General features: G+C 36.1%; 1 protein-coding gene across 1 annotated transcript in view; it reads left to right on the top strand.

Annotated features, from left to right (window-relative positions):
• LRBA (LPS responsive beige-like anchor protein) overlaps positions 1-21,843 on the top strand; it is a 356,226-nt gene that overhangs the window by 243,604 nt on the left and 90,779 nt on the right. Inside the window, exons 44-45 of the mRNA XM_088526587.1 lie at positions 11,318-11,458; positions 12,629-12,748. Of these exons, the coding sequence (XP_088382713.1) occupies positions 11,318-11,458; positions 12,629-12,748 (261 nt within the window). The remainder of the gene's footprint in view (positions 1-11,317; positions 11,459-12,628; positions 12,749-21,843) is intronic.

Below are 21,843 nucleotides of genomic sequence, written 5' to 3'. Positions count from 1 at the left end.
ATCTCTTAATGTCTTTGGAAATGAAACAGAAAGTAATACGTGGCTGACTTTTTTTTTTATTATTTTTTTTTTAAGAAATCTCTTTGTCTAGAGAGCTGTAAAAAGCTGTCATGTACAGGGACATGTTTGGGGAAGGAACTGAGTTCCAAGCCGAGTTCATCACCTGTGAAATGCAGGTGGAGCTGGCTTGGATGGCTTCAGACAATGCATCACATGCTGGTTAAGTAACATCAGTGTAGTAGAAATGTTTGTGTCTATTTCTCAGCTCTGTTTATGTGAGGTGCTCTCATATAGAGTATCTCACATTCTCAGAAAGAGAGAGGTGTTTTTTTTTTACCAGTGATGTTGTCCAGTAAGCCAAAGGGAGATCTAGGGAATTTTCAGAAGCAAGAGGAACAGTGAGGTTTACTGCATGAGCCTCGACCCAAGGAGGCGGTGCGAGTATCTGGACGTCTTATTTGAGGAGAGGAATGCTCCAACCCCTCCAAATTACACAGGAAAAAAGGGACCAGTTGAGAAAAATCATTTGGGAAACTGGTTTATCATCTTACTGTAGCTGTACATGAGTCCCACAAGTGTGTGTGCAAAGGGGTTGAAAGAGGTAGATTCTGGACTTACCATATCACAAGAAGCTTTTAAGGGAAGGGAGACATTCAAACAGGGAACAATACCATGCAGTTTTTAGGGATGCACATATTGGTACCATCTAGAGGACTATAAAAGTGCAGAAGAGAGAAAGGATGATTATGTAGCTTTGTGGTTAGGGGCCTTGCTTATGTTATGGGAACTCAAGGCTCAAGCTCCACTTTGAAGAAAGCTGTGCAAGAACGTGAAGTTCTCTTGTTCACATTCTGTGACAACGCTACACCTTTTGGTTTATTGTGGTGTTTCTTCGTTTGGGACCAGCAAATCGAGTGTGAACTAAGAACTCACACAAATGAAGTGCTGTCAAGCCGCATATACTTCATATTCCTTATGTTCCATAAAAGTTTTGGTTTAATAATATTTCCCTACTTAGAAGCACAGGCGTAGGGAAAAAAAAAAAAAAAAGAGCGAGAGAGATTAAAGAGACTTTGGAGGGAGTCTTGATAGTCTCTAACTTTACAAAATTATTTTAAAGACTTTCCATGAATGATGCCATTGCTAATTTGTCCTTTCTGATGACTCAGTCAGTGTGTTGTGTCATTTTCCTTGTTTCTTTGGTGTAGCTGGCAACACTAGGAGACTGAGCTACTCAGGGTGCTGTGGCTGTGGCCTGCACTCGTGGCAGGGCCTCGCTGAACAGCTGCTGCTGCTGCCGCTTCCATGCATGGGCCTGGGCCTGATCCTGCAGCACCATGGCCAGGTACTCCACAGGCAGCGAGGCCTTGCCGGCCAGCACGGCGCAGGCCTAAGGACCATGGACAGGGCTGGCTCTGCACAAAAGTGAGCAATTCTGTTGAAAAGCAGCGATATACCCACGAGGAAGTCTTGTTTATTTAAATGAACTAGTAATTGAATTGACAAGTCTGGCATAGTCGTGGCCCTAGAGGGGTGTTAGCACTGCACTGTTTCCTGGATCTGAAGCAATTCCAGCCTTTGGAGGTTTAATAGCAACTGTCAATGGCTGCTTGACACCCGCTGGTGTAGCTGTTTAGCTGTTTCAGTTTCTGGCTTAGAATTTTGAAAAGTTAGGGAAACTTTTTGTGCTGCTCCATCAATTTCACCTTTGTGATATCTGCAGCATCTGTTTCTAGACCGTTTTCAGAATAAGTAAGTGACCTCCATGCACACCTAACTGTATTCCTCCACAAGTCTTACAGAGACCTGCTGAGACAGAAACTTCACCCAAATACATCTCCAAGATGATTTGTAATGATGCCCGTTCTGAAATCTTACTATTGGTTTAGATAGTTTAATATTATGGGAATTTCCAGTGTTCTGTTACTTTGACATAACCATCCTTTTATGTCTCTCTCTTTTTTCTTGTCATTACTTGATTACTCTCTGGGTCAAACTGTCTCTTCTATAGAATGTCCTAAGTAGATAGAGTGCATCTCACTGCCATTCTTCCTTTTCCCTTCCCCTGTCCTCTTCATTTCCTACCAGTGGCTTATGTTCTGAATTCACAAGAAGCATGCTCTTTGTGCTTCACATGCACAGAGCAGTTTTTTTGGATTAATTAGTTTGTTTCAAGCAAGCATCAATTCAAGCAAACATTCCTCCTTTCATTTAGGAATTGTAGCCAAAGCCACGCTTACAGGATCAATAAGAATCATTTTGATAACCAGACTAATAAACTTCATTGTCCCCTGCTATCAGGAGAAATATTGTTTTTAATGCACACATGCCCAAAGACAAGAAAAACAGTAACTCGGAGTTATCACTAAATATTCAAAATGCCATTCTTGGTTTGTATCTGAAGTTCTCATCGCTCCTGTCCTCTATTCAGTTTTAGGTGCCCTGAGCAGAAACAGGCTTTTAATTGAAAATGAATGGAGAGAGGCTTGTGACCTTTTAAATGATCCCAGGAAAACCATGAGGAACTTGCCAGGCCATAAAATGTAGCGGCTATCACAATAAAGTGATTTCACGTGCGTAGTATTAAGGTGGAATAACATCTCAAGTACACGTTAGACACAAATAAATGTGTGCTGGGCTTATGTGCAGAGCAGTTGGTTAAAGCTGATGTAAAAGCACTTGTGCTGAATTAGCGTGCAAGTTTGTAGTGCAGTAGTGCATTCTTTGTAGACAAAGTATCATTTAGAATCTGCTGTGAAGGACTGTGACAGTATATGATACCACAGTTAGCAATATTGAAGCAGAAAGTACAACATGGAGAATTTTCATTTTTTTCATTTACATTTACATTTTTTCCAAGATTTTAGGTGCTTGGAGAGGTGTGTCTTGATTCAAATTTATCAGTTGTTAAACACATTTTTTCTTCATTCTTTATACTTAAAGTTAGTTTATGATTCACTTATTAACTTCAGACATTGCAAAGCTTCTGTGTTTTGCACTGTTAAACATTATTTATATTGACACATTCAGATACTCTAGTTCTTAGCTCATCTTTAGATCAGTTTTTACTGCTGACTAATCCTGTTATGTGAAAGGCATACGTGCACTCATGTATTACATTAACAGTAATCTGTATTACATTGCATAGATTAACAGTAATCTATATGTACAATATACTTCAGTGAAGGTAGTTTAAAGAGTAGATATATATGCATATAAATATTTCTCATTTAATTTGCATACAACAATTTTCTACCTTTATTCAAGTCACTTTGAATTTTCAGTTTTGATTTTTCAGTTTGATAATGCCATGTAATCTACTATACTTTATGGAATAGAATCACTTCAAAAAAAACCTATGAGGACAGACAGCTATTTTCAAAAACATCTTTATTTGTAAAAACAAAACAAAAAGCACAGCAACAACAACAACGAATTGGTTGTTTTGGTATGTATAGATTATATTAAACTTATTCTAGCAAACACTGAGATAAGAGCATTGTGCTGTTTCATCCATATGCAGCACATAAGAAAATGTCCAAAGACTCGGTGTTTGATAAAAAAGCTGATCACAATCTGCTAGTTATACTTGTCACTTAGATAAAGGAGCTGCTGGGAAATAGTTGTCTGCACTCTAAGTAGTGCGTACAAGTATTAAATTATGTGGTTGGAGGCCATTTATCTGTGTTTCTTCACTAGCGTAAATAATAAAAGGGAGAAAAAAAAACAGCAAGAATTCATTTGCATCTCAGAATACCTGCAAGTTTGTTGTGCTGAAGTGACCATGGCTGTATTTTATTACTATCATGCACCCAAACCTGTATCTGCAGGAAAATGTTGAATGATTTGATATAAAGTTGTAAGAGAAGAGGCAATCTAGAAGCTCACCCAGCTTGTCTCTGCTAACAGCTGGTAGCCTAGTGAAAAAATATAAAAAAGAGGACAAGTATCATCCTTCCTTTCTGCCAGCTCTGGCAATCAGAATTTGAAACATTTCGTGAACTGGAAAAATAATCTAGATGGTCAATGTTTAATGGCCACAGATAGACCTATGGTCTATGAATAGTTTAGTTGTCTTTTTTTTTTCCTTTTCAATGCTTTCGCTTATTTGTTTGTTTTAGTGTTATTTGTTGAACATTGCCCCCTCTGGCAATGAATCTAGCAACTTAAATATGTGAGAAGGTATAATTTCTTTGCTGTGTAATTCAGTTTATTGGTGGCATTTTCTTTAGACTGTTCTCCGTGGATCATACGAGGTCTTATTTGTCCACATCTCTTACCTGTACTTGAAAGTAGTTTTAATTTCAGGTCTACGTAAAAAGAGCAGGAAGTACTTTTCAGAACTTCTTTCACATTAACAGCTGATAGTAAGTAGAGGATAACTGCTCAGCTAGACCTCCAAAGAGCTATGTTGTTTATTAAGGGCTCATTAGGACAGAGCATAGAAATTCTGTCCCTTTGACTTTAGCCACATTTTCACATGGACATTCATAATTCCTCTCTCCTGGCTGATGTTTAAGGTAGGATTTGGGCATTTGCTCTACAATCAGTGCTTTTGTGGCTGAATTGGTAAGGATTTTTTTTCTACTTGGTGGAAAATTGGTTTTGATTTTTCAAATCTTCCCCAGACTTGCTCAAGGATCTGTTTAGAGGGAAGTTCCAGCAGTTTAGCGGATGATTGTGCTTGTAATTTTCTCTTGGATTCAGTTCTTTGATGAATTTGAGTTGGAGATTAAGGGTAAAGACACACTCTAAAGCAGCTATAGGAGTTACAGGACCTAATTGTTAAGTATGCAGTTGTTTGAGGGTAAGGATGGTGAGTTCTAGCAGCGAATGAGATTAAGTTCAGAGGCATGATGTTTTGTGGCTCTTGAACATCTTGTGATGTTTTGTGTCTCTTGAACACAAAAATGACAGATGAAAGACAAGTGGTCTGCCTTACTGGAGTTTGTTTCTACATATTATGTAGTTATTGATGTTGATATTTAATCAGACCTTTGGATCTCATCATTATACCTCTGACTGGGAAGAGGAGGTTTTACTCAGATGGTCATGATGTGAGCCTGATAATATTACAAATATTGGCTACTTCTGGGGTTTATTATGTGCCGGTAATACGTAAAACAACAAAACAAGTGATCCTCTAAAAATGCAGTTAGATTGCAGTTAGACTGCTGTAGAGTATGCTGCACTTGGCACGTTTATGACATTGAGAAGGCTAACACTGAATTCATATTGAAAACATGTTGATAAACTGGTCAGGATACAGAGGAATTATTTTAAGGCGTAAGTAGAGGCTCTTTGATCTATCAGAGAGAGTGATATTACAAGATTTTTGATAATACACCAGTAAATTCATAGCTGAACTGAAGCACATATATTTAATAATGAGGATAACAATTGATAGAAAAAAACTTCCAAGAAAAATAGTAGATTCTCCATGTACTCAAGAGTCACATGCCTTCTGGAAAGCAGATTGGCCAAACACAGTTCATGTTATAGTCAAGTATAAATGGCTGGGCTCACAGTCACATAATGGAAAGGAATTTAATGGCTTGTCATACAAACACAAGGCTAGATGAGATGACCTAATGGTCCCCCTGGTCCTTAAAACTCAATGAATACATGAAAAATATCAGTAATGAAAACCGTATAGTCATCTTGAAAACAAAATGTATGAAAAATAAATATCATACTTGGCAAAAATGCTGCAAAGCGTAATTCGGTAATATAGACAGTTGTATTCACAGAAATCCAAATACCTAGTTGAATGTGGATAAGAAAGCAGAATAAGAAACCAGAAGAAAAAATATCCACTCTTTTCCATTCCAATTTCCACACCTTTTTTTCCCTCCCACCCCCTCCTTTTTCTCCCCTTTTCCCCTCTTCTCTTTCCCCCCTCTCCCTTTTCCTGTCTTCTCCCTCTTTTTCCTGCCCCCTCCTCTTTTTCGTCTTCCCTCAACTTTTGCCATTCCCCTCCTTCTTCCACAGAAGAGATTCATGCAAGTGGGTATCGTGAGCAAAGAGTCCCTGATGCTAACTATCGAGAAGAACAAAGATTAAGAATAGCTGGAAGATAAGGATTAGATATAGCATGTGTAATAAGATCAAAGAGATCTTATTTCTGTGCACAGAAATCTCTCAGCATATTTGAAAGCACAAACAGCAAAAACTAGGCAGATTTAGAATCATAGAATCATAGAATGCTTAAGGTTGGAAGGGACCTCTAGAGATCATCTAGTCCAAACCCCCTGCACACGCAGGGTCACCTAGAGCACATGGGACAGGACTGCATCCAAGTGGGTTTTGAAGATCTCCAGAGAAGGAGACTCCACAACCTCTCTGAGCAACCTGTTCCAATGCTCTGTCACCCTCACTGTTAAGAAATTTTTCCTTAGGTTCCTGTGGAACTTTTGGTGTTTCAGTTTGTGGCCATTACCTCTGGTTCTGTCTGTGGCCACCGCTGAAAAGAGACCAGCACCATCTTCTTCACTCCCTCCCTTGAGGTACTTATAGACACTGATCAGGTCCCCTCTCAGCCTTCTCTTCTCCAGGCTGAACAGGCCCAGCTCCCTCAGCCTCTCCTCGTAGGGCAGATGTTCCAGGCCCCTGATCATCCTTGTGGCCCTGCGCTGGACTCTCTCCAGCAGCTCCACATCCCTCAGTATAAACTGTGGAGCCCAGAACTGGACACAATACTCCAGATGTGGCCTCACCAGCGCTGAGTAGAGGGGCAGGATCCCCTCCCTCAACCTGCTGGAGACGCTCTTCTTAATGCACCCCAGGATCCCATTGGACTTCTTGGCCACGAGGGCACACTGCTGCCTCATGGTCAACTTGTCGTCCACCATGACACCCAGGTCCCTCTCTGCAGAGCTGCTCTCCAGAAGGTCAGTCCCCAGCCTGCACTGGTGTGTGGGGTTATTTCTTCCCAGGTGCAGAATCTTGCACTTGCCCTTGTTGAATTGCATGAGGTTTTTCACTGCCCAGTTGTCCAGTCTGTCCAGGTCCCCGTGTACAGTGTGTTACATAGGTTTGGATATTGTAACAGTACCTACACACCTCCTAACTACTGTGAGAAAAAACAAAATATTTTTTCTGGTCTTACTGCATAAGTAAGCTCTAAGAAATTAACTTAAAAATGTACCACTCAAAACAAAATATTAGTTCATAGTTTTCTGCCATAAAAGAAAAATATTTTTAAACATCTTTTCATGATAAATATCCAAAATACGTTTTTTAAAGAAAAGTATTTTTATCAATTTTTAGAATCTTTTGGTTTTGCTAGTGAACAGAGATTTTGTTCCTGGAACTGCTGCTTTTCAGACCTCACAGATACTCATGCGGAGCTCCTGATTTCCAATGCGATTAGATTGCTCTCTTCCCCGAAAACCAAAGTGGCAAAGACAAAACTAAGACACCTTGACCACTCTTGTTTGCAGGAATTAAAAGCTACTTACTGTCATAGTCTCCACTCTGGTCTTTTACAGATTTTAATATGAAAAAATAATAATGAAAAAACTCCAATATTATATGCATAAGGAGACTGCAACAGTAGCAGTGTTTGTTTTAATAACAAAAGTCTATGTAAAAAGGAGGTAAAGGTCACATGGGAGAGAACAGGGTATATCTGTTACTTTAGAGCAGGACTATTTTAAAATGAGATGTATTAAATAGGAATAAAACCTACCTTTTTTTCTCTTAGATATGTAAATAAATATACTGTAATTGCTTCCTTATAAGCCTTCAATTTGCTTATGTTAGATCATAAGCAATTTTCCAAAATGAACATAATCCCTTTTAGTGCATTCTTGAACATGTGTCTGTATTACAAAACCCAGGAAAGATTCTGCCATTTCTAAAAGAGCAGTGAACAGAGGCAAGTTTGGCTGCTGTTCCAATAAGTCTAGAACAGAATAGGGTTAAGAAGCAACACACCATAGTTTTGAAACATATTTGGCAGCAGTAAATGGTAAAAGATACTGTGATTTCTATTATTTTTCAACAAGCCATTCTTCTTTGATCTGTCTTCAAGAAAGAAAAAAAACACTTGGTCTTGAAAGACCAAGATTTACTACATTGAGTACTCAGCAAAATATGAGATTTGTTTATTTATTTATTTTGAGATACAGCTAGATTTGAGAACACTTAAAAAATATCAAATGACGTCCTTTTCTGAAATGACTTATAAATCTCATACTTATAACAATTATTTCAGATCAAAAACAAGGTGATCCCACCACCGTAAAACCAAAAATGTTCTTACTGCCTCCCCCCCTTTTTTTCTTTTCCCATTTTGGACCTTTTGAATGAACTTTGATATAAAAACTGTGTGTTTTATTCATCATTCTGTACAGCTGGAAAGCTTAGAACCCTTAAAGCAGCTCCTTCCTTTGTCTTGTGGACTGCTGTAATGTCATCTATTGGCTTGTTGGAACTGTTCTTTCCCTGCTTTTTATTTGTTTCCATCTTAACAAGTGTATTTCGTGGTTGGACTAGTATCTAATTCATCTCTCAGCAAAGAGTGACTGCAAAGGAAATATATTCTAGAATTCCTGGCCGCAAAAGCTTTCAGCATGGTCTACTCCAGTGATCTGTAGCAAGACAAAAACCATACTGAGTAGTGCCAATTTCATGTTGTACAGCTACATCCAGCCTAGCTTGGTTTGGGTTTACTCTTTTTCTCTTGGCATTTCGTCCCAGGGGAGAGAATCCAGTATGTAGTCATGATTCCCAGTTAATTTTGAAATATGAAATAACTGAGACATTTGGACTAACATTTTTACTAATGTTAATCAAAAGTCAGAGGGTATTTGACTCTTCCTCCTGCGAGCTTATTCTGTAGCTCAAGCTTGTTAACCATTTGCAGTGCAGCGTAACACACTAGAATCACCTCATCCTTAAAAGCAGTTGTCAGAAAAATATGGGCCTGCCTGGTAGAATGTATTAGCCCAATACATTGTCTCCATTTTATTATGAAGCTGCTGGGGAAGCTGTGATATACAGCACTGTCATTACAGATCTATTGTTAGAAGGATTCTACAGTCTTCTGTGCACTGCCATTAATTTATAGCAGTAAACAATATGTAGCCCTCCAACTGCAGCAAAGCAGAATCTTTTAATGAGGTGGATGTTATTACCACAATAAATCAGTGCATTCGTGTAATGTATAATTCAATGTGTGTATTCCCACTGTAACTTCTCTGAGTAAGCTGATAGTGTATCATTGTCATTGCACAGCTCCATGGTTCTTTTTTTTTCCTAAGCTTTCTTTCATTTGGGGACTTTTTTATTTCCTTGCAAATAAATGTGACATGTCTTGATAGTTGTCCTGTTGCAGGCTTCAGAAACCAACTGTAACAATAACAACCAAAATCAATACTGTGTATTCTGGCTATATGGATCTCTGCATGATACCTATTTTTTTCTTTTTTTGAAAAGGGAATGAAATCAATTCTAATTGGTTTAGCTTTATATTCAAGGAATGTAATTCTATAACTATTGATTTGGACCACACTCATTTGGAGAGTAATAAAAATAGGGATAGATAAAGTGAATATATAAAATGTTACAGAGCTATACAGCACAATGCTGTTTCTATTTTTAATTCGTATAATTTGTCTACCAGTGTCCTTCTTTCTTCTTTTTTTTTTTCCCCTCAAACATAGCTGAATCTTTAGGGAAAATCAGTACAGATGGAGATTCCAAAATGATTCTTGCAACAAAGAGACTTCTTGGAGTCAGTTTCATTCTTCCCTGGAATAAATTTGCTAAATCAGATAAAAATCCTATTATAAAGGAACCACTCTTGTAGAGGGTTATATTTCAAATTAGTAAACTGCAAAAATAGTAATTAACCTAAGATGTTTTCTTTCTCCTACTGCAATGTGAAAGCAGCTTTAAGTAAAAAATGTAAGGTTAGATCTTAGGTCATTCATAGATTGAATCCGTCCTGGCAGAGAAAATACTTTGAAGCTTGTATGTCAAATTTTGTGTGAGCTGCAGAGAAGTAGATACTTGAATAATAATATTCTCAATAACAGACAGAGTTTTTCACTTGAACTGTACTTGAGTTAGTAATCAGGTTATTGATTGTTACTTTTGCTCTGATACTTTTTTAAAAATCTTTATCAGGCCCTTGTGGGGTATTTTTATTTATATATATATATATATATATATGTAAAATATATACATGTATATTATAGATTTTATATATATATTATATACAGAAGTATATATAATAATATAAAAAGTATATTCTTGCAGGACAAGAACAAGAAAATATTTTCATTAATTTGTTCTTCAGTTACACTTGGATGCTTCCATTGTTTTTGCAGAAGGGCATTGCTTACATTAATAGCATACAAAGAGTGTGCTGCATATGTATGCAAAATTGTATTGCGTGTTTTTTGTAAACATATATACCAAGATATTTTCGACCTCTTACAGCATTAGATATGTGGAACTGCTAAAGTTCACCTTTGGGTTTCTCAGTGATTTATGTAGAGTATATTCATTTTTCCAAATCCTTTGTGTAAAAGCTAGTCTTCTGAAGAAATACATGGTTATATATACCAAAACATTGCATTTCTTACGTTTAAATAAAACCGAGGGTATTTATGTTACAGCTTAACAAAGGGCTTAACAAAGAATAAAAATGCTGGTGAAAATATGATAGACATTTTTTAGTCATACATATGTTATTTTTTTCTTCTTTTTAATCCATACTTTTTATACAGATATTCTGTCATATGTCTACTTTAACTTCTCCTATAATTCTTTCTGTTTTTTTCCTACGATAAATGCAACTATGTTAAGCATAACTTGTTTTGGGATGGTAAATAAAAAACATACAAAGAAGAACCGTGATATTGAGATTCCAAGTGCACTGTTGATATTCTTCCACCCTGCCAGTCTTTTTTTTTTTTTTTCCCCCACCAAGATACCCAAGATTTTCTTGGTTATTGCTTACAACTCGTTCAATTTTCTGTTCATACACATTCACATGTACCAGTTAATCAGTTAACTCTTCTTTGTGCAAGACTCACTGCTATGAAATAGTTTTGAATGATTAATTTGAATCAATAGTAAACAGAAATTAAACCTCTATGGATGAAAAAGAGACTTAGATCGCATCACCTGTGTGTGCATGTAAAATCCTGGTTTGAAATCCACAGGCCTATTCATCTGCTGAAATCCAGTGTCTGCCTTTTCATGTGTGCTGGTAGTTCTAGTTACTGAAAAGAGCAATTGGTGAATAGGTAATAGGTGTTTTTATCTTTATTTACTTACATATTTATTTTCACAACTCTTGCAGCCTATTGGAGCTTTGAACCCAAAGAGAGCAGCATTCTTTGCCGAGCGATATGAATCGTGGGAAGATGATCAAGTTCCAAAGTTTCACTATGGCACACATTACTCAACTGCAAGTTTTGCACTCACGTGGCTACTAAGAATTGTAAGTATATCTTTTAAAAATATTTTTCTTTTAAGTGATAATGAAATCCACAGACAGGAATAAATAAACTAAAACCCAATGACACTGATAATTTCTAGTAACTGTAATCAGTAACTTAGTTTGATTTTCAAAGATAAATCTATTCTAAAGTTTGAGCAGGAGCTTTTAATTTTTATGGTACAGCCTTTTCAAATAAGTAAAGCTTTTCCTCCTTAAGCTATGCTTTTTAGTCAATGTTCTTATGTTACTTTAAAGGTGCTTAACTTTCCTTCCTCGTGTATTTTCTGAAAGGACATACAGTGAACATTTGTTGTTCTTACTGAATGTATTTAGTTCTCACCTCTTAATGAGTTTAAACGAATTGTTTTCTGATGATCCTGAAATTCTATAATGTAAATAATTTATTTTTAAAGACCTGCTGCAGTTTATACTGAGGTAACACTGGACATATTTTGTATTGATAATATATTGGTTAAACAATGCCTTTTTCTATAAAATTGAAAGGCAATTTATCTCTTAGAAAGTAATTTCTTTGGGAAGGCCTTAGCAGCACATCATTAATTAAAGCTTGTTAGAACAGTACAAGCATACATAAATCCTTGAAGTAATTTATAGTGCTTAGCTAATTTCAAGCAATTACCCACTAATATGTTCTTAAGTGTTCTTTAACTAAGAGGAGGCTTTTAAATCTTTCAAATATTTTTCTTTTCTAAGTCATAAGTTACATATTAAACAATAACAATCATAAAGCTATCGATATCAAATACATTAATAGATTACCTTGACCAAAATAATATGCATATGTTATTTTTTGTAACATGTTTAAAAAATCCAACATAAAAACGTTGAACTTTTCCATAATGTTTTTGAAGGTAGTTTTTGCCTCAGTTGACTGTAGCTTCTCCATCCTGCAAATGTTTTCTTAAATTTCAATTTGCTTTTCTTTATCTGAGTATCTCTGCATGGAGTACAAATAAAATGCATTTCTCGAAAAACAAATCAAAAAACATATTATTTTGTATTCCTTATTCTTAGGTAATAGAATTAATCCTTTGCAGCTAACCATTTATCTGCCAGTAGAATAGCATCATTAATAATCAAAACAATAATAAATCTCTTTTTCCTGAAATTCCTAAATGAAAATACTTTTTTTTTTTTTTTTTTTAATAGGAGCCCTTTACAACGCTTTTCCTGAATCTGCAAGGTGGGAAGTTTGATCATGCAGATAGAACGTTTTCGTCTATTTCCAGAGCATGGCGCAATAGTCAGCGTGACACCTCTGATATCAAGGTAAAAACGTTCCTGAAAGCTGTTGGCATATTTTGTACTTTATGTGTCCATATTGTAGTTGTGATTGCAGGACTGCAGGTTGTGAGGAAGGGGAAGGAGGAGATTGGGAAATATCCTATCCTTTAGGAAAAGATTCAAGGAAGTCAAGGAAGATGACAAGTCAAGGAAGTCAAGGAAGATTTACTTCTGTAAGACTATTTCAGTGGTTTATCTTTTGCAAAATCCTAGCAAATCTTTTTAGCCCTGAGTCTTAAATAAGGCAATATTTGCTATAAAATGCTGTAGATATGCTTTAGTACCTATTCCTCTGCACGGGTTTTAATCCTTTGAAAAGTCAGAAGCAACTAGCATAGATTTTTAAATACCGAATTTCAAGAATGTTCTCTCCATGCTTGCATTTCATGTGTGCTTCTGCTCAGCTCAGAGCAGCTGACTGTATATCAGTGTATCAGCTGTATACAACTCACTGTATATCTTTGTTATGTTAGATCTGGGCATCTGACTTTATTTTTCTGTGCAGTCTGTGCATTGGCTTCTTTTTCCTTAATTTACTATGACAAATGGAAGGAGGAAGTTGTGCTAGTTCAAATGTAGAAGGGTTAAAATCTAGTCTTATGATGAGGAAAGAGTAAATAGGGGGATAAGGATGAGAGGGAGATCTGGAAGCAATTTCCAGAAAGTGTGTATATTAGGTAGAGAAATAATGGGCTATGGGAAGCCATTGATTGAGGAGACTAAGATGAGAGAGAATTTAGGATGAAATTGAAGCTGGTGAGTGAACGTGAGAAAGGTGGGAATAGAATGCAAATCAGTCTGGTAATGGAACACTGTAAGGAAGGACACCTAGAATTAGGTCTTGGGTCAAGAAGGTAAGATAGGTGCACAAAGCAAGTCTAAGGGCAGTAGATTAGTTAGGTAACCACTGAGGGAGAGAATGAGGTGGACCATTTAGAGGGAGGATTTGGGCATGTTGGAAGAGTTGGGAAAGGAGGAACTTTTTGTCGGAAATATCCGGTATGCCGAATATTTCCCTACACTTGTGAAAAGCAAGTTTGCTGATTTTGGCTGCCCTACCCTGCCTGGCAATTATTTGAGGAAATCCATGGCTAAAGTGCCTTCAGATGACTCCAAAATTTTGTACATGTGGAATTGCAACATGTTAGCTTACTATTCCTTTAATATGTTTAGCTGATACATGCATTAAATGGCCTGAATAAACCAGGCTTTTGCATGCTTCTAACATACTGCATACATGTTAGTAAAAAAGAGTTATTCAATAGAACCAAATTAGATCTTGTTATTATAATTAAACTCATGACAGAAGAGTGACCTAAATGGTATGTCCTGTATTACTTTGTTCATGACAAGAAAGAATATGTGCAACAGGAGCTTTACCTTCCATGGAAGAAAATTTGTGGCTTGCACGAATTTTCATTTAGTGGAGGGGAAAAAAAAAAAAAAAAAAAAAAAGCTTTCCTTACCTGTCTTGCAGGATGTATGTACATGTTCCCATATGTTTGTGGATTTGGGAAGGAAGAGGCAGAAGGGGAAAAGGGAGTGAACACCAATACCTCTGATCTAGATCCCTGATAAATGAAATGAAAGGTTTCCAATGTTTACTTTTCCTTTAGACTTCCTTTCTCACTGATGTTACAGCTATGAAATATTGGGAAACTAGTCTCCCAAGATTACAAGTCCTTGTAATCTAAGAGTCTCACTTGTAATCATTTAATGACAGTATTCTTATGGCCTATCTGGCAAGGATGGAGTGCATTGCATTTGCTGCCATCGTACTGTTACTGTATTGTAGTGAAGTGTATCTTGCATACCGCTTCATGTTCAAATGCTGACATTAATTCCTTATAATCCGCAATAAGAATTAATTCCAAGTCTTGACTGAAAAGCTGCTTGCTGTAACACTAGAATCAAAAGGGTGATCTCCATAAAATGAAGGAATTAATGTAAATGACTATGTAAATACCTAAGTAAATGACTAGGTTCAAACTTTATTTGAAATATTCCTCCGTTTTTTATTTGAACTTGGAATTTTTCTTGTGTGCTTGTTAAAAGATAGCCAACTCCTCCAAAGATAAATGGAGTCGTCGGTGTGATGGGCAGTCTGCCTCTTACCAAGATGCAAAAAACTCTTGTCCCTTTTAAAGACCACATAGCAGCCTGGACTGTTGAACAGCAGTTGGCTCTGGGAGTAGCCATATGAGAAGAAAATTATTTTAACAGTAGAAGATAACTTCAAAAGTGGGAGGTGGAGAATAAAAATGATTTCATGAGAGTCACAGAGTTGGGTAAGGACTTTGGACAAGTTCAATGACCTGAAGGAGAACTCTTTGGAAAGTGTAGGTCAGGATAGATACAGAAAAGACTTTGCTGTAGTATCTGACTGTTCATGCACTTCAATCCATTGCAAATGCAGGGTAAAATAAATCTATTTCTCAACAAGAAAAAGGTTTGCTTTAAGCTTTACATTGCATCTGTGAAGGGCTGAGAACATATATTGGCTAGCTGGCTACTAGTATGGCAACTATATTGACATGGTTGTCTACTATGATTAAGCGATATTATTTTTTTGACAATAAGATTTCTGGCTTCCCATCGATGAAATTGATGAACTTCTACAATTGATGAAAATCAGTTTACTACATTTAATTGTAGAAATACAAAGGATGTAAGAAGCCACATTAAAGACCTTGGAAGTAACAGGCCAAAGTAAATGCATTCTATTTTAATGCACTCGGGGAGAGGGGCAAAGGGAAAAAAAAAAAAAAAGGATTTGACTCCTATTCCAACTGAAAAGTTCCTGAATATTTAGAACTACTGAGCTGACTGGCAGGAAATGATTTCTTGTTCCTTCCCATATGAAGAGAACAAATAGAAGTTGTTGATGCTTGCTGTCCTAAGGATTGTTAATCTTAGTTGGAGGCATCAGACATTACAAGAAGGACTAACATAAGCCAGCTTTGGGAACAGCTCTTGTTCTTTGCTATCACACTTCAACAGAGAAAGCTAAAGCATATGTGTGGTCACAACCAATCTTTGTCAATATCTTGTGAAAGCCTTGGATCGATGATCAAAGCAGAAACCATGCTGCCCTGCAGCATAACCTTTGGTTGAACCTTTCAAATTTTGATTTTAAAAGGTGATATGTTGCATAAAATTGAATTTCCTAGTTCCCTCCTCTCCATTTATTTAAACAATGCAAATTAAAACTCTTCTGGAAGTTTGCTAGTGTCTCACTATTACTATGGGATTTTAATTTACTAATCGGCTCAGCACTGATGCCTTTAACATTTTAACCATGTGGTTTTAAGTTAAATTTTCAGTACTGAGGAATAGTAAACATATTTCAATTCTGTTAAACTATCATTTAATTCAGGACAGCTATGTCCTTTAACTCATTTAATAACTTTTTAAAAACATGGATAGCCTCTTTACTTTGGCGACCATACTCTGTTCCAGAATGCAGAAGTGAAGCCTGTTTGTTCTTTTGTGTTGCTCTTTTTCTTTGATGAATGATTGGGTAGGCGCATACCTGTTCAGATGCAGTTGGTTCTGGGTGGGGAGGTAATCTGTTGCAATAAATTGATTTGCCATTATAATTACAACAGCATGTAATTGTTATCTTCTTATCTCTTCACATTTATTTGCTCTTCCCTAAGTGCAGTACTTTATATATATATGTGTGTGTGTATATGTATATATATATTTCAATGCCATCAATGCAGTTTGTCAAGGTCATTTGGAATTTGTATCCTGTCCTCCATGCAACTATGTTCCCTTCTTAGTGTCATCTAGATTTTGCTACTTCACCTTCTATGCCAAGTCATTAATGAGATTATTGACTAGTATTAGAAGCAGGGCAGACCCCATTACCATGTTCTCCCAGTCTGACAGTGAGCTATTGATAAATGCTCTTGGAATATGGATTTCCAACCAGGGCACTCCCACATTATTGTAACCTAATCTAAGCTCCATTTCTCCACTTTGCTTGTAAGAATGTCATGGGAGATTGTCTCAGAGGTCTTTCTTGTAAGTCAGCTACATCATTTCTTTTGCTTTAACTATCCACTGGGGCAGTTATCTTTTGAGAAGAAAAGTAGATGGGCTTAGTAGGATTAATTCTTGACCAATTTGAGTTGTTAAGGTGACTAGTATAGTGTTTCTCTAGCCTTAACCCCTTTGTCTACATTTTCTTATTCCTGTATTTATGGTTTGTATGTGTATGTGACTGGTTCTGCTCAAAAGGAGTTGCCAGAACACCATAAATTTTTAGAAAAAAAAAATGACTTAAATCGTTGTCCAAAGTGTGGTCAGACAAGCTCCAGTATGGTGCTGCGTGGTGGTCGACCAGAAATGGGTACCAATTTATGAAAACCGATCTTGTGTTATGAAATACTTTAGCAATGGCTATTATAAGACTGGTATGATGGTACTGACTGACTGAATCTCTATATGATATGGGCATCATCTTTTATCCTCAGACTCTCTTATAGCTTAGTTTTTAAGTGCAGAAATACTTTTGTGGGGGGCAAATTATCTCTAATATAAAACCCATGATAACATTGTTCTGGTGAGCTTTGCCTTGAATCTAGTTTCAGGTCTGAAGTGTCTTTGAGTTGTAACAGTGTAAGACAATGTCTGCAATAATGTATGGGCTGTGTCTGGCTTCCAGGAGGGTACTTGGCGTGTATTGCTGTTATAAGCTAGTATCTACTGGGTATGAATATTAGCAGGAGTTGGGGAGAAAGATTTTGTCTAAGAGCTAATTGATGAAGAGCCTTCAGAAGCATCCCTGGAGGGCAGCATACTATTTCAATAGCTTGGGAAGCCACACAGTGCTGAAAAGACTTTGTGATTTTCTTATGAGTGGGATTTTGAGAATATAAATTAATTTATTAGTTAAATGATAACCATTTACCTACAGTGCAAGTTCAAATGGTAGACTGTAATAAATGCATGACTCTGAAAGTAGCCCTTTGTCTTCTCAGTTTTCATCCATTTTCTAATCTTTGTAAGTCAACTCTCTACTAATGACTACAGCTGACCCAGGACAAAAACTGTTTATAATTCAACATCAGCCAGGATGCTGCTGTGAAAACTGATAGTGCTACCTTGGAATCAGGTTTAGCTTGTGCTAAAACAAGGATTCTGGCAGCCATGGGATATTCCCAAAATCCATTTAAAGCTATTTGAAGTCTGCAGTTATTCTGTTACGTGTGGGGTTTTTTTAATAGATTGCTTTGAAGGGAATGAAAAAAACATCAGCTACTAATGTTTGACAAGGTTTGTTCTGTTTTGGTGCCATTGCTTCTTACTTACATAGTTGTCTTAAATTAGAACTAGTGCGTTTGATTAACATTACTGAAATATTTAAAAATAAAAGAATAGTCAGCAAAGTAAATGCAAAATTATTTAATTTAATGCATTGATCTTATTAGGCAGGGACTCAGATAATAAACCTCAGTCCTTTATTGGTTTCTCAACTTCTGATAAAGATATGATTTTCAGAAATAAATGTCCTGTAAGCACATGTCTTTTTCTCATTGCAAAGAAGCGCATTGAGAAACTTGAGCACCTAGGACACCTGCTAGATCCTCTTTCTATTTGTACATTAACCCTGTTCGTGTCTGTGGGCTCTGATATGTTTTATCCAAACCAGCAGAAACTGTATACAGAAAATATTTATGATAGACAAATTAGACTTGTAAATGTATACAAAATACATAACAAAACTGAAATACTGGTAATATTATCTGCAATCATGAATGTTGCTGGGTTTCTGTGCCTGATGTGTGGATCTCCAAGTCATTACCAGTTCATGTGGATTCAATGTGGATTTATTCTTTCAAGCATCTTTCTTTTTTGGAATCAAGAAAATTGGAGAATCTTGATTCCATCACTGAACTTTTTTGGCTGTAAACACTTAAGTTGGACATTCAGCCAATTCTATTTATCTAGTAATATCTCCAGTTTCATACTTTTGAAATAGAATATTAATACTTGCATGTGATATAAAGAGAAAAAAAGATGCTTCTCTGTGAGTATTGGATAATACTTTGTCTTTCTAATTGTTTGACTCTTGTCAAAGAAGTTGTAAGCCTCAACTGAAGCATTTCTCATAGACAGGATACTAGTTACAGTCCCATGTCTGTGTAGCTTCTGCAGAGGCTAATAAAATGTGAACTCATGCTGAACTTACTGGGTTCCTCAAGGCACGTATAATGGCTCTAGCTAACTCTTATTTTTAATGAACTTATAGGAGCTTAATTCTCTCCATAACCTTCTATAAAATTTGGTTGGAACTGACTACAGCCTTATTCTGGGGAGAAGTGGAGGTTGCCTCAGATAGGCCAGTGGACTTGCACACACAGCAGGACTGTATGTGACCAGTTCAAAGTTGTTGCGACTGGCTCGAACATTCAGAAACTGAAGGACAAATTTGAAAACTTTCTTTAAAAAAAAAAAAAAGTTGGAGGTTTAGAAAATGACAGCTCATCTTTATTGAAACAGGCTGCCTAACACCAGCATGCCTGAGACACTGTGTAACTTGATCAGCTTTTCTACATATGCTTTATATTGTTTTATACTTTTCTAATAGATGGAGTTTGAAAAATAACCAAGAGAAAAACTGCTGCCAAGCTTGCAATATTGCCTTTGTATGAGGTAAATTTTATGTCATATCTGTAGTAAGGTAAAGGAAGTTCAGGAGCAAAATTGAGAAATAGATGCTTAATAATTCAGATTTTTAACTGGAAACTGTATGTCTGAGGTATCAAAACTTGGAACATGTAGGATGCAGATTTTGATTTTCATGAAAGATATGAATCTTGGCATGATTATACAGAAAACCGTAACAGGAAAGTACTTGGAAAGTACTTGGCTGAGTAAAAAGATCCACATTCAGTCAAAGGAATTCAGTCAGATGTTCAGTAGTTTGTAGAAATGGCAACAGTTAAAAATATAGACGACTAAGCTCATGGATCAGAAATTTCCATCTAGTATCTGTGGTGTAACCATATTCATGCTGAAAACAAAGTCAAAAATTTGAATATCCACTCCAAGCTTTTCCTTGAGCTGTTGAAATAATGAACTTCAAGTAAGATATGCTCAATTTATTCAAGCCCAGAGGAGAATGACCATAAATCTATAAAATCAGACCAGTGATAAAAAGTCAAAGGTTTTACGTTGCTCGCTTTGGCAAAAAGTAGAAAGAGGGAAGGCATGAAAAGCTTTCACACTGACAGTTCCAATGCTTTTCACCTGGTGGGGATTTCAGCTGGCATTTCGCTTCATTTCTGGGGTCTACCTGTTGCAATGTCATGGTGCTGGGCCTGTGGGAGACTGTGTCATACCCATCCATAGGGCAGATGGGGAATAACAGGCAATGCTAGTGGGGTCAGACCCCAGTGTCCCCAGGGTAGAAGCTGCCTCTAGGCATTTGTGTATGCAAAAGAGTGAAGCCATATGTGAAGCTGCTTGCACTCTTGGGCTTCAACAAATTCTTCTGGAAATAATTTTAACTCATATGCTATGTATCTTCCTAATGAAGGAAAGTAAACATTACCTGAATTACCTAGTAAGGTACAGATTTTGTAGTTAAAAGTCAAAAAATTAACTTTATTTGCCTAGTGTTTCCCACTTCTACTCATGGTGTGATATCAATCCCACTTCTACTACTAAGAGAGGTTTTTTCTATTTCATCTTTTATGCTATCTTTTCTATTTTCTATAATTGTCCTTTTATTGGTTTTCAACCATCTTTCCTGTAGTTTGCACATATAAATCATTGCAAATGTTGAAGTAAATTGCCCATTTGTTTTCATCTAGAAAAATATTATGCAAAAATCGACATACACGATTCATTTAAATAATTTTGAGAAAAGAAATGCAGTTATATATGCAACCTGTATTTTTCCTCTTTCTCTGTCAAATTAAGCTGAACTACCTGTTGCACAGTTTATAACTGAAATAAGATAGAATATTCTTATGTATATTCTATACATATTCCATGTATTGACCAGCAGATCTTAAATGATTTCAGTGATGCATTTTTAATACAATAATTATTGATTTACTAAAATCTACTTATTGATTAATAATAAATCAACTACTACTTGTGATATCAATGTTTCATCTGCTAGTTAAACATCTGGGTTTGTAACTGTGAATAATTGAAGATTTTGTTTCTTTTTAAACTAGGAGATATTATCTAGCACTCTTAGCAAAAAATTTAACAGGATCAGGCAGTGCCAATTTAATTTCTTCGTTAATTCAATTTAGAAGTTGAATGGACACCTACCAAAGTATTTTTTCTAAGCAGTAACACACACAGAGCAGGTAGGGGGAAACTTAGAGGTACTTAAAAATTGTGCTTCCCTACAATCAGGAAAGTTATTACATTGAATTGGAGTGAAAAAAAAATGAAGTTTGAACTAGTTTAATATATTAGTATGTATTTTGTGAATGCCATTTAAGACCTGTAACAGAGGAAATGAAGTGCAGCAATATGAATAAAGGGCTAGACTTCTAGCATACTTTTTTATTATGTTGTTTGACAGGTTATGTATAGGCTTAATATTGTTTAATGTGATTGTGAAATAATTTAGTTTGAAAATCTGATATAAATGTTTTAATATGGTTAGGGAATCTATCTCACTGATTCTAGACACCTTTGCAGATCATATAACTCTGCTTCAAAACGAATGTCTATTATCCTCAAGCTATAAGAAAAGAATAAAATAATATTTCATTACATTTAAGAGACAGACTCTCTTGTATAGATTTTTTATGCTTGATGACAAACACGAAAATAAATTACCAGTGCTAAATTGACGTTCTATTGACATAACTTTTTTAAAAATAATTTTTACTGATGTTTTCTTCAGAATCACTGCTTCTGTGTGGTATTGTACATTTCTCATTAAAGAAAAATTATATTCTAATTATATACAGAATTTTATAATGATTTAAATAAAAAATTCTGGCTTGGTGAGTTTTATCTTTTATATTTTAGAAGACAGGTCTAAATGCTGTACATTAGATTCATATTGATATTCAGCATGAGCTTTAACAATTCTGATG

The sequence above is a fragment of the Tinamus guttatus genome, unplaced genomic scaffold (genome assembly GCF_059628265.1).
Source record: "Tinamus guttatus ecotype Peru unplaced genomic scaffold, ASM5962826v1 Tinamus_guttatus_pri_ptg000247l, whole genome shotgun sequence".
NCBI lineage: Eukaryota > Metazoa > Chordata > Aves > Tinamiformes > Tinamidae > Tinamus > Tinamus guttatus.
The sequence above is the reverse complement of the archived record's forward strand: the minus strand, read 5'-3'. Positions and strand labels throughout refer to the sequence as shown.